The 11,195-nt window shown below is 55.5% G+C and overlaps 1 protein-coding gene across 1 annotated transcript; it reads right to left on the bottom strand.

Moving 5' to 3' along the window:
• Positions 1 to 2,393: 2,393 nt before the first annotated feature.
• TRARG1 (trafficking regulator of GLUT4 (SLC2A4) 1) lies at positions 2,394 to 10,031 on the bottom strand. The gene is made up of 3 exons (XM_048967269.1): positions 9,598 to 10,031; positions 6,344 to 6,476; positions 2,394 to 5,808 (listed from the first exon to the last, which is right to left on the bottom strand). The coding sequence occupies exons 1-3, from the start codon at positions 9,985 to 9,987 to the stop codon at positions 5,801 to 5,803; spliced, it is 531 nt and encodes a 176-aa protein (XP_048823226.1). The 5' UTR covers positions 9,988 to 10,031; the 3' UTR covers positions 2,394 to 5,800.
• Between the last annotated feature and the right edge of the window lie 1,164 nt (positions 10,032 to 11,195).

Here is an 11,195-nt window from a genome sequence, read left to right as displayed (position 1 = left end):
GGGACCCTGAGGCTTTGCTAACCTGCTTTTGGTAGCACTGCTTGTAAAGGAGGAGAGCTCTGGCTGCAGTCAGAGTCCCTCCACCATTTGAAGCAGCATTTGTGGTCCTCTCACTGTGTTTTCTTCTCCACAACTGCCGCTGAGGTCTGTATGAATCCTCACCCCCGATGCACAGTGCAGTGTCTGCTCAGCAGTGCTGGAAGGCAGATTGCAACCTCTTCGGGTGCTGTTTCTCACCCTCCTTGCCCACCCCCATCCCATGCAGTGCTCTTGGAAGAAGAATCAGAATCCTTCAGCTTGCATCTTGCTGAAGATGCACCGGGAGGAGCTGGTGGCCTCTTGCTGCACGTTGCAGACCCCACAGGTCCCATTTTGCTGCTGTTTGTGCAGTGGAAACTTCCTTCCAGCACTGCCCAGGTACCCAGGCTGCTCCCCAACCCCGTGCTGAGCTGGCTGTGTTGGTGCCATGCTGCTGAGCCATCACATTCATACGGCTGCCTGCGCTTGGAGCTCTGCAAACAGCGCAGGTGGAAAAAAAGGAACTGCGAGGAGCCCCAAAAAAGGGCTGAGCGGCGACAGCATGAAAATTAATTCCATTCCAGGGTAACTGTGCAGCATCAGGCCGTGTCATCAGCGCAGGTGTGAGGTGGGGCGGTGCGTCCCCGTGCTCCGGTGGCACAGCGCTGGGACGCAGGCGGTTTCCCTCTGTGCTATAAGAGGAGTTCCCTCTGGGTCAGGCGTGTGTCACCAGAGCTAAATTTACCCACAGCCATCACTGAGGTGCGGCGGTGAGTCAGTCTATGACAACCTTATGTCAAGGGGTGGAGGGGGCTGCCAGCCCCCAGCGATGCCTGTCCCAAATCAGCGTTCAGCCCATGGTGCACCTGAAGCAGGGCAAAGGGACAGCAGGATGCTATTCCTGGGTTTCCCCGTGTTTGGGGGAATTTGAAGACTTTCCAACCTCTATTCTGGCTTGGAAATGTAAAAAGGAAAAACAAAGCTCACATTTGGGGGATGAATGAGTTCATCTGTTCTCATCCAGGAATACTTCAGCTCTTCGTTGCTGTGGGAGGAGGGGGAGGAATGGGAAGGAGGGATGCTGCCGCGTGGGTTTGGGTGTTCAGAGCTGGGAAGGGTATAACAAATGGGCTCTGAGGAATGGCACCTGAGACCGAATAATGGGAGAAATTCCTTAGGACCCACAGGCTGTAGCCAGCCACCCCTACGAGCTCGGCAGGAGGAGGTGTTTTGCTGGGAAGGCTCTGTTCCCCCCTCTGTTGCAGCTTCGTAAGGTAAGGAGTCCTTCGGTGGCTCCAACCGCCCTGCAGAGTGGAGGCACTGAGGGCTACTGGTCGTCACATCTCTGTGCTCAGCTCAGGGAGAATCCCCACAGCTCTATTTTAGGAAACCTGGAGATTCGGCAGCAGCCAGCAGAAGGAAAGGGCTGAGTGTGGAGTTATGGGTGCCAGAGCAAATCCCGACGTCTCCCTGTGTTCCATTGGGAGCTCCCATGGGAAGCGGCTGGGGAAGTGGTGACCGACTTTGTGTCCTTCACCCAAACCCCCAAACATCGCACAAACTTATTAGAGGTGAATGGAGAGCCTTTGGTGCTCAGCAAGAACCATATCCACAAGGAAATGGGATGTAAACCTTTCGCTGTTCCTTCTCCTATCTATTATACATGAGCCATCAGAGCAGAGTATTAATAAAACAGGAGCGAAAGCACTTGGCGCTGCCCTCCCCTTAGCAAAACAGCGGAGCAGAGGCCATCAGCTCCCACCTCTGAGGTCTGGAGCTCCATCTGCTCACTGCTCCAGGACTGTGCCTGGCAGAGGGAGCACTCTGTGCTGTGGGTGATAGGATTCACACTGGGGAAATTCTGGATGTGGCAAAGAAACAGGGTTCAAAATGTCTTAGCATGGTGCAGAGCCCAGTGGGCGATGGTGTTGTGATAAAGGGGAAGGGCATGGAGAAGGCTGGGCTGGTCTGAGTGCTGCCTGAGTGTTCATGTGGGTGATGGGTCCCCAAACCACAACTGTAGCTTTTGTCTTTTGAGAAAGAAAAGGAGGTTTTTGTCCTACCCCTGCCTACCGACAGCCCAAAGCTTTGTCGGGCTCCTTCCTTCAGCCACCATTTGGTGAGGAATGAGGAGATGGAGGAGGCTGCTCAGGGCGGTTGCCATTCAGGAGATCTGTGGTTTTGATCAATGATTTGAGGATTTGGGTTTGGAATGTGCCTGTGCTCTCTCCTCATTGGCTGTGCACAATGCAGAGCTGCAGAGGTGAGGTGTGGTGGCAGTGCCACCACAGCCAAAATGCTGCATTGCTTTTGGAATGGGGAGCAACAATTAAATGAGCAGTTTGAATTTGATATATTGTTCTCATTTAGACAGAAGAAGCAAGTCTGGCTTTGACCATGCATGTTACATTTTAATTCTTTTCTCATGCCAAGAAATACAAAGGAAGTATATAAGGTACACCATATCATCCCGCAGAAAAAGAAACATCGACCAGCAAGGAGATTCCTGGAGTGTCCATGGCATCGCTGAGCGCTCCTCCAGCTGGGCTCTGAGGATTGGGGCTGTGCCCTGGGACACCCCTTGCTTTGAAAAGGCTGCTCCCCTCCCTCCCTCCCTCCCTCACCCCCTGGGCTTGTCCCCAAGCATGGGAGATTTTAGCTTTGCCAAATTTGGCTTTGCCAAAATGAAAGAGTGCAAGCGGAAAGAAAATAATTGGCATTCAATCTGCAGTCAGTTCATGTTGGGCAGCGATGAGCGGCCAAGTGCTGGGATGGGGCTGGGGGCACCGGGGACGGGAGCAGCTCATAGGGGTGGCTCAGCCCCATCCTGGGCTTGGACTGAACAGGAGTGGGGTTGGCGTTTAATTGGCAGCAACTGGAAAGGAGGGAAGTAATGATTAGAAAAAGGGAAATCATCACCAATGCAGCAAACTGGGAAAGCTCTTCTGTCATTTTCTTCCCTTTATGCTAAAACCCTCGTGGTCTCTCCACCAGCAGTCATCAATTGGACACTGAGTGCTGTGCATCCCTTCTGCCCCACGGTCGCTGCATCCCACAAAGAGCCTGGCTGAAACCACAGTGCTGCAGAGATCAGCTCCTGCAGAGTCCTGTGTGCAGGATCGGGCTGCAGAACACACCGGGAGCTCAATGGAGAGTGGGGAAAGGGTCTGGTGGGTCCTGGGAGCCTTCTGGAACAGCACAGGGTTGCAAGGAAGGAAAACATTTCGTCTGGCTGTAGAGATGTTCCACTGTGTCTAAGCGTGGGATGAAGAGCACAGAGATGTACTGAAGAGTGCAGGGCAGTGCAGTTGTATCCAGCCAGAAAGGAGATGAGAAAAGAGGAAGGAGTTGAGGGGTCTTTGTGTTTTATGGTTCTGGGTTTTTTTTTTTTATTGGGAAGTTGTTGCTCTCTCCTGCACTCAGATGGCTTCTGGTGCCTCTGCTGCCCCTCCGGTCCTGCTCTGTATATCCTCAAGGTGGTCCTGGCTTGCAAAGAGCCCTCCGGAAGCATCAGATCCAAAGGACGGATGCATTCCCTCCTACTTATGTTGAGGAGGAGAAAGAACTGTTTTCTTTTCTGAGCTGCTGGCACACGTGACTTGGAGCAACTTTGCCATCTGTGCGATGAGAATAGCGCAGCCCTCGCCGCGGGGCTGCAGCCGTGGCAAAGCACTTCAGGCCGTGAGCTGGAAGGCTTTGTGTAATGCCAGGGCAGCGTTCCATCCTCCATTTGGTGCTCTCAAGTGCTGCAGTTTCCCCCATGCTCTGACCCATCTCATCCTCGGGGATCCCCCCTTCAAGAGGGACAGGGGATCAGGTGTCAGTGGGCTCTGCACACAGCCAAGCACAGAGCTTCTCCAGCCCTGAGTGTGCAAGGAATGAGTTGCAAACGCAGGAGTTGAATTTGGTCCGTTTTCAGAAGCTCACGGTTTGCAATAAAATGCAGGCAAAGGGACGGGTGGGGAGGCAGCCCAGGAAATTGCTGTGGTACCGTGCTATTGCTCTGAGTCCCTGCACCCCTTTTGGATGTAAAGAAAAACATAACGGTGGGCGCAGGAATTTGGCTCTCCTATCCCGTGGGTTCAGATTACCTCTACCCAAAGGAAACCGTGTAACAGAGAGCAGCTAAACAAGTGACAAGAGAACAATCCCATCTACATCCCTATTGTTCAAGGATTTATGGCACAGCAGCTCTCCCCACTGCCTTCCCACGTGCCCCATGCTCACCAGTTTGGGAAGGATGCAAGCACAGGGATGCTCAGGGGCTCCTCTTGGTGCACCACAGTGTACAACAGCTACCAGATGGGCAGAGCTCTTGGACATGTTGGGTTTGGTTTGTGGATCTTCCAGGTAGGGTGCCCCCAAAACACCCCACCGTCCCAGGGCAGGCTGTGGGTGCAGCTCCCACATCTGTAATTTGGAATTGCACCAGCAAAGTTTTGCTAAAAGAAAGGCTTGGCCAATGCAAAGCCAATGGGCACAGCCAGGAGCCATCTGCAAACGTACAGCAACGGGAACCTTGCTCTGTCTGCACAGCCAAATGAAATGCCAGCACCAGCATCAGCCCACAGTGGGAACAGAGAGGTCGGATGGGGCTGCATGGCGTGGAAGACTTGGCTGGGAGCAGCAGGGCTTGGGACGATCATGGGGAGCAAAAAGTCAGCATTCTTTACATGTTTTTAAATACAAAATGTTAAAAAATAATACTCATGGACCCGAGCCCAGCACGCTCCAGTGGTGCTGGAGATGTCCAAGGAGCAGAAGATGGGTAATGACAAGAGCACGACTCTGGACTCCTCCATCCCTCTAAAGGTCCCCTGGAGCCCTCAGTTGGAGCCAAAGAGGCGAGGGGAGATGAGCACGGCCATAGGGCCGGATCTTGCTGCAGCTCTTGTGTGATGAACACAACCCAGCAGGCAGGAGGGCTCTGCTCCTCAGTGCTGCCGCTGTGGGTTAACCAGGAGCTGTGCTCAGTGCCAGTGGCATTAACCTCGCTTTGGGTGCATGGAGAAGGAAACGTGTGGTTGCACAGAGAAAGCGTGATCCCTTCCGTTAGCGCTGCGCTCCCATGCAGCAGCGCCCTGCTCTGCCAGCCCTGATCTGCGAGCGATGGAGGGGCGTGGATGGACGAGCAGACAGGGAGAACATTCCCAAAGGCATGCAAATGGTCAATGTCTCTTTTTTGTTTGTCTTTTTTTGTTTGTTTTCCTCATCAAAAATACAAAAGCACCCACCGCATCTCTGAGCACCGCCGCGCTCTGCAGCTCGCCCTCCTCATGCATGGAACACCGCTCCGCTCCTGGTGGCAGTTTGAGCTTTTGGGTGTTGTTTTTTTTTTCTGTTGTTTGTTTGTTTTTTGCAGAGACAGAATTCGATGATTTAAAAAGCAACAAACCCCCCCAAAACGACAGTGCCAAGGTCCTCAGGAGGATTCCTCAAAATGCCGCGGTCCACCCTTAGGTTTTCCTTCAAACAAGCTTCCGTCTGGAATCTCCCTCCTCCTCCTCCTCCTGTCCATCCCCCAGCGTGGTCTCCCCGCCCTGTTGGAGGGGAATGAGGTAGTGGATTTCCCCTTCTCCTCTCTGCTCACATCCAGTTCTTGTCCCTCGTCCCCTTGCCGTGTGTCCATCCCCTCTTGTCCCCAGAAGGCGGTGGAGCAGCCACGCACGTTCCTCCAGATGGGCTCCGCTGTCACAAGTTTTTGTTGCAAGGCTGAAAGTAAAAAAAACCCCAAAAGGAGCACTGTCTTCCTCCTCTTCGAGGTATTTGCATGCTACGTCTTCTAGGAAACTGGAAAACAGAAAGAGGGTTTCAGGGCAACTTCCAGCAGAGGTGCCCCCGATGCCTTTGGGGTTTGGGCCATGGAATGGGCGAGATGTGACATTCCCATGTCCCCAAGTGCTCTGAGAAGGTGGCTTTGTGGTTGGGAAGATCCCCACACACCCAGGGATGGCACCACTGGGCAGGCTGACTTGTGGCCTCAGTCCCTTTGCTTTTATCCTATCAGAGAAACCCAACTCAGCCTCACTAAGGTAAGTCCTTGGGTTATAGCCAAAATACTTTTTGCCTGGGGGATCTTACATGGGATAGCAGAGGAGGACCTCAAATTCTGGTCCTATTCCTGCTGCAAGCATTCCCTTCTCTGGGACATATTGCATGTGGTGGACATATCAGCACAGCATAGCAGTGCTCAGTGCCTTGTGCTGGGTGGGAATGATGCGTCGTAGGGGCAGGAGTGTCCCATAAACTGCCCACGGAGCCCCACAGACAGGGGGAAAAAGGAAAGGTCACTGCTTGAGCAGGGGAAACGAGAAGGAGGTGTTACCTCGAACGCTGAGCGAGACGTAGAGCACGATGATGATGGTCCCCAGCACGATGGAGACGATGCTGAGCAGGCGGGCCATGCGGCCCAGGCGCCGGGCTCCATCCACATCCCCCTGCTGCCCGCTGTTGCGCGACTGGGGGGAAGCATAGAGAGAGGCTCCTGAGAGAGACTGCAGCCCCAAAATTCACAGCTGTGCCACCAAGGGACATAGATTGGATCTCGGTCGATTGGTTGTCCCCTGTCCCCCCAAGGGTAGGATGGTGATGAATGGGTTCAGGTCTGCATTTGGGTGAGAGGTCCCTGGCCTGGGATGAGAGGCATTGACCAGCAACAACCACCCCTCTCTGGAGCTTTTATGGAAAAATAAACAACTGGGATTTGGGACTTGGGTCCCCAAAGTGATTCATTAACTGGGGGGTGGGATGGGGAAGGCAGTCACTGGTGGCCTGGGGTCCATAGGGGATGGAGGGAGCCCTGAGAGCTGGAGCTGGATCCTTCAGCGGAACCGACTGAGAAAGGTTTGGGAGGGAGGAAAATAGGATAAGGAGCTGTAAGGCCCGTTGGTAGTGATCTCAGCTGTTTGGGGTGGGCTTGGAGTGGGGAAAAGGCATAGGGGAGAGAAGCAACATGGGCAAAGAAGAATCAAGAATCAAGGATGAAAAAGTATCAAACAATTGCGCTTTCCTTTCCAAAAATGTGCATCTCAGATGCACTGCGCCATGTGTGAGCTTTCTTGTATTGAAAACAAAAGAAAACGAGCAGCTGGGAGAGCCAGCACAGCTCCAACTCCATGCAACTCCATTACCTACAATGCCCTCAGCTTGTATCACCCCATAAACGGCGATCTGGCATCACATGGCCAAACCATTGCACTGGTGTTGAGCTCAAGACCTCGCTCCCTTTGGTTCCCTACAGCCCACCTGGCAGACAACCCCAAAAATCAGCGGTACACAGCCAAGAGCTTGTTTGCATTGCAGAGCAGGAGGGGAGGAAATGAAGCCCCGTGGGATGGTGCAGAGGGACAGGGGAGAACACAGCCATGCAGGGATAAATGGGGTCCCTGAGCTGCTCGCTGACAGCTCCCGGCATTTGGGATTTTTATAGGCTCAGATGTTTGTAACCAAGTGTAATGTTTCTGCAGGGTGTGGGTTAGATTGCGGTGAAACATATTTGCAGCTCTAGCTGTCTTCCAAGGAAAATATATGGGCTAACAGATTCGACATATTTATCACTACAGCTTCTGGAAGTGTTCAGTGATCGTTTATCCTGAACAATTCTGAAAAATACATCAGCATCAGCGTGGCGTGTTTAGCAAGCATTTGGTCCTGCACATATATTATTCATTGGAACGGTTTGATTATAGCTGCTTCCTATCAGCCACCCTGTGATTTTCATTCTCCATAAAACCATGACCATTTTCTTTATTAATCGAGACGCAGAGGAGCCCCAAAGGGCAACATGCCAGCATTGCGCTAAGGGACGCAATGTCACGGGGAACCTTTTAGGGAACCCAACCCAACACAGAGCTGGGGCTGGAAGGGACCCACATCAAAATGCATGGAGCCAGGTGAGTGCCATCAGGAGAGCCATGCTGTGCCAGTCCCAGGGACAGAAAGACGAATGGTTGCAGCCTCTCTCCATCTATGAACTGGCTTTGGATGTGCTCTGCTGAGTGCCACCCATTACTCAGAATCAGTCATTAATCCTCCACACTTGCATTTGGTTGAAGAAAACATTCCACGGGAGGTATAAATCATCATCGGACTGAGATGGATGAATGCACCATTTACATGGATAACACACAGTTTGACTTCTCCCACACCGCTCCGTAGCAGCAGTGTGGGTTTGGGGCACACTGTTTTACTCGGTGTGGGTTCTCACTCTGTGTTTCACTCCCCTTGGTCTGCTCCTGCTGTTGGGTGCTGTTGGGTGAGCTCTGCACTCCCATGGGACTCTGGCTCTTCTCCAAGCAGATGCACCCCAGGAGCAGTGGAAAAACCACCAAGTGCTCATTTCCCCACGATCACCAGGAGCAGGAAAGGCCCAGGGGCTGGAGCTTATTTGTTTCCCCGGCCCTGGCCCCTATTGGAATCTGAGTGCAGCGTTTGGAAAAAAAATAATGATTTATGAGACACTAACTCCACAAAGCATTCATTTGCTTCCCTCTCTGCTTGCCGCTTATCGCCCAGCAAAGCTTTCATGTGCAAAAAAAAAAGCATTGACTTAGGAAAAGAAAAAACACAATTGCAGAGCTAGAGGGAAGTCGGCACACCGCAGGGAGGCTGCCCACCCCCCAGCATGAAGGGTACCCGGGTGCCACGGAGGTTTGCAGGCAGCTGCACATCTCTGGTTCTGTGCTGTGGGGGAATGACGCCTCTGTATTTTGGGTGGAGAGCAGGGGATGGCTTTCCCTGAGCGTTTTCAAAGACGAGATTTGCCTCCGTTGCAAACGCCTGGTGGGGAGGCTGGCCGGGGGCTGTGCAGCAGCAGGGGAAGGGGGTGGCCGTGCTCGCGAGGCTCTGCTGAGACAAGTGGGAGGCGGCTGCCTTTCTTCTCTCCTGCTCTGATGTCGGTGTGTTTGCTGAGGTGTGGGGGATATTTAATGGAGAAAATTGCTTTTTCGGGACAAATGTGGGAGCTGCAGGTGCAGCCTTCTTCCCTTTGAAGTGTCTAAGGGCAGAAGCGAGCCCCCCGCCCGGGTCCCCCCGGTGCTGCAGGGTTGGGTTGGGCTGCTAAGGGGCGGAGAGAGGGAGAGAGCTCGTCCGTGCCTCGCTGCTCCATCCCAGCTGGGAATTGGGCTGCTCATGGCCACCGGGAGAGGAGAGGGCATGGAGTCAAGGCAGGGCGTGCCTCAAACAGCATCCCAAATCCCGCATCCTGAATGAACCCACGTCCCAAATTCCAAACCACACATTTCGAATTCCAAATCCCGTATTTCCAAATCCCACATGGCGCATCCCAAATCCCGTATCCTGAATCCCGGATCCAACAGCCCGGGCTGTCCCACTCCATTCCTCCGTGAGCCATCCCAGAGAACCCCAGTCGAGCTATGGAAGCAGCAGCACAACCCTTCCGAGCTCCGAGCCCCGAGATCCGATCACTGAGCCCCGAAATTCGAGCCCCTGAGCCCCAACAACCGATCTGTGAGCCCGAGCTCCGAGCTCCGAGCCCCGCCCGGTCGCTCCCCGCCCCGAGCCGCCGCAGCACCGCGGACAGCGCCGCAGCCCGGTGCCGCCCGTCGGGGCCGCACTCACCATGATGGAGAAGACGAGGGCCACCACGTTGATGGGCCAAACGGGGCAGAAGCAGGAGAAGATGGCGAGCACCAGGTAGTCCCGCGGGCGGCCCTGGTCGGCAGCCGCCGTGCTGGTGGCGGTGGAGGAGGCTCTGCCCAGGCTGAGCCGGGACGGCGACAGCGGAGCCGCCTCCAGGTGCCCGACCGACACCGACTTGTAGGAGAGCCCGTGCCCGTTGCGCTCCGCCTCGCCGGCCAACGCGGCCGTGAAGGATTTGGAGCCCCGGAGGCCCTCCCGGCCCTCGGTGGCGGCCAGCAGCTTCTCGGTCTCCTGGAGGCGGCTGGGCAGCACCGTGCCCGAGCCCGAGCCGGAGCCCGAGCCCGCGGGCGCGGCGTCGCCGCTCGCCATGGCCCGGCGGAGCGGGCTCGGAGCTCGCCCCGCCACCGCCGCTCTGCGCTCGGGGCTCGGCGCCCCGCGGGAGGCCGTGCCGGAGGAGGGGCCAACGGGGCTCTGCCCGCGGGGCAGGAGCGGGGCAGCGCACCGCCCCCGGGTTGGCTCGGTTCCTCCCGAGGAGGGGATGCTCGCCGGGATGCGGAGGGCCGAGGCGGGAGGGAAACCCCCCGTGGGATCCTCCCACTCACCCACCCACCCTCCGCGCGGTTCCGTCCCGCCCCACGGAGCCCCCCGCGCTCGGATCCCCGGACACAGCAGCGGGTGCGAGGGGCGGGAGGGAGGGTGGTGGCGGCCCACCAAGCGGCGGCTCTTCGCCACCGGCTCCGAATTCTCCCTCCCCGCTTTGCCGGGGGATTCCCGGGCGCGGAGTGCCACCTGTGTGCCCGCCCCGCTCCGGCTGTCACTCCGTGGGGACCCGAAGAGCCGCTGTCCACCGGCAACCCCACACCCCGCAGCCTCCGGACAGAAAAGGGATCCGCATTTATAACCGTGAAGCTGGGAGCCTCGATGGTCTCAAGTGTTTTGTCTTTCCTGTTCTCTCATCTCTCCGAACATTTATTTCCATCCGTTTTGCTTTAACACCAAAATGTGGGGTAAAAACTGAAAATAGAATTGTGATGGAGAGGGATTAGTGCTAGGGTGGGCGTGGGTTTGGTTTGGCTTTCACATCTCTGGATCCTGGTGTTCCTGAGCTCACACCACGGTGTATGAGCGCTGGACACAGGCAGAGCCTCGCCGCGTAGCAGGGGATGCTGATGGGAGACATAGGATTCCTCCAGCAGCCATGGCTGCAGCCCTCCTGGAAAGGGGAACATCTGCCGGAGATGAAAGCCAAGATGTCTCACACCGGCAGCGCATGGAGGAGGATCCTTTGCTGAGCAGAGAGCTCTCTCTCCTGGCTGCTACGGGCTTTCCTCTGCCAGGCTCATTTCCCAGCTCCCCCACCCCACCCTGGCTCTAAAGGAGGAAAGCTGGTACACGAGGAGCTGAGGGCTGAGCCCTCCCCTGTCCCAGCCAGGAGCTCGGTACCAGATCATCCCAGAGATTCACTTTGCAGTCACCAGGAGGAAGCACGGGTTTTCCAAAGGCAGACATCTGTCTCTCTTCCCTCCTGGTCCAGGCTTACAAATCTGTCTGCGTACCAATATGTGCACCAATGGGCT

This window comes from Lagopus muta, chromosome 20 (genome assembly GCF_023343835.1).
Source record: "Lagopus muta isolate bLagMut1 chromosome 20, bLagMut1 primary, whole genome shotgun sequence".
NCBI classification, from domain to species: domain Eukaryota; kingdom Metazoa; phylum Chordata; class Aves; order Galliformes; family Phasianidae; genus Lagopus; species Lagopus muta.
The sequence above is the reverse complement of the archived record's forward strand: the minus strand, read 5'-3'. Positions and strand labels throughout refer to the sequence as shown.

Excerpts from the sequence above, each read along its gene's own strand:
- TRARG1 (XM_048967269.1), bottom strand. The coding sequence starts at position 9,987 with ATGGCGAGCGGCGACGCCGCGCCCGCGGGCTCGGGCTCCGGCTCGGGC. Across the intron at positions 6,477-9,597 it reads CCCTCGTCTTCTCCATCATG|TCGCGCAACAGCGGGCAGCA; the intron begins GTGAGTGCGGCC and ends GCTTCCCCCCAG.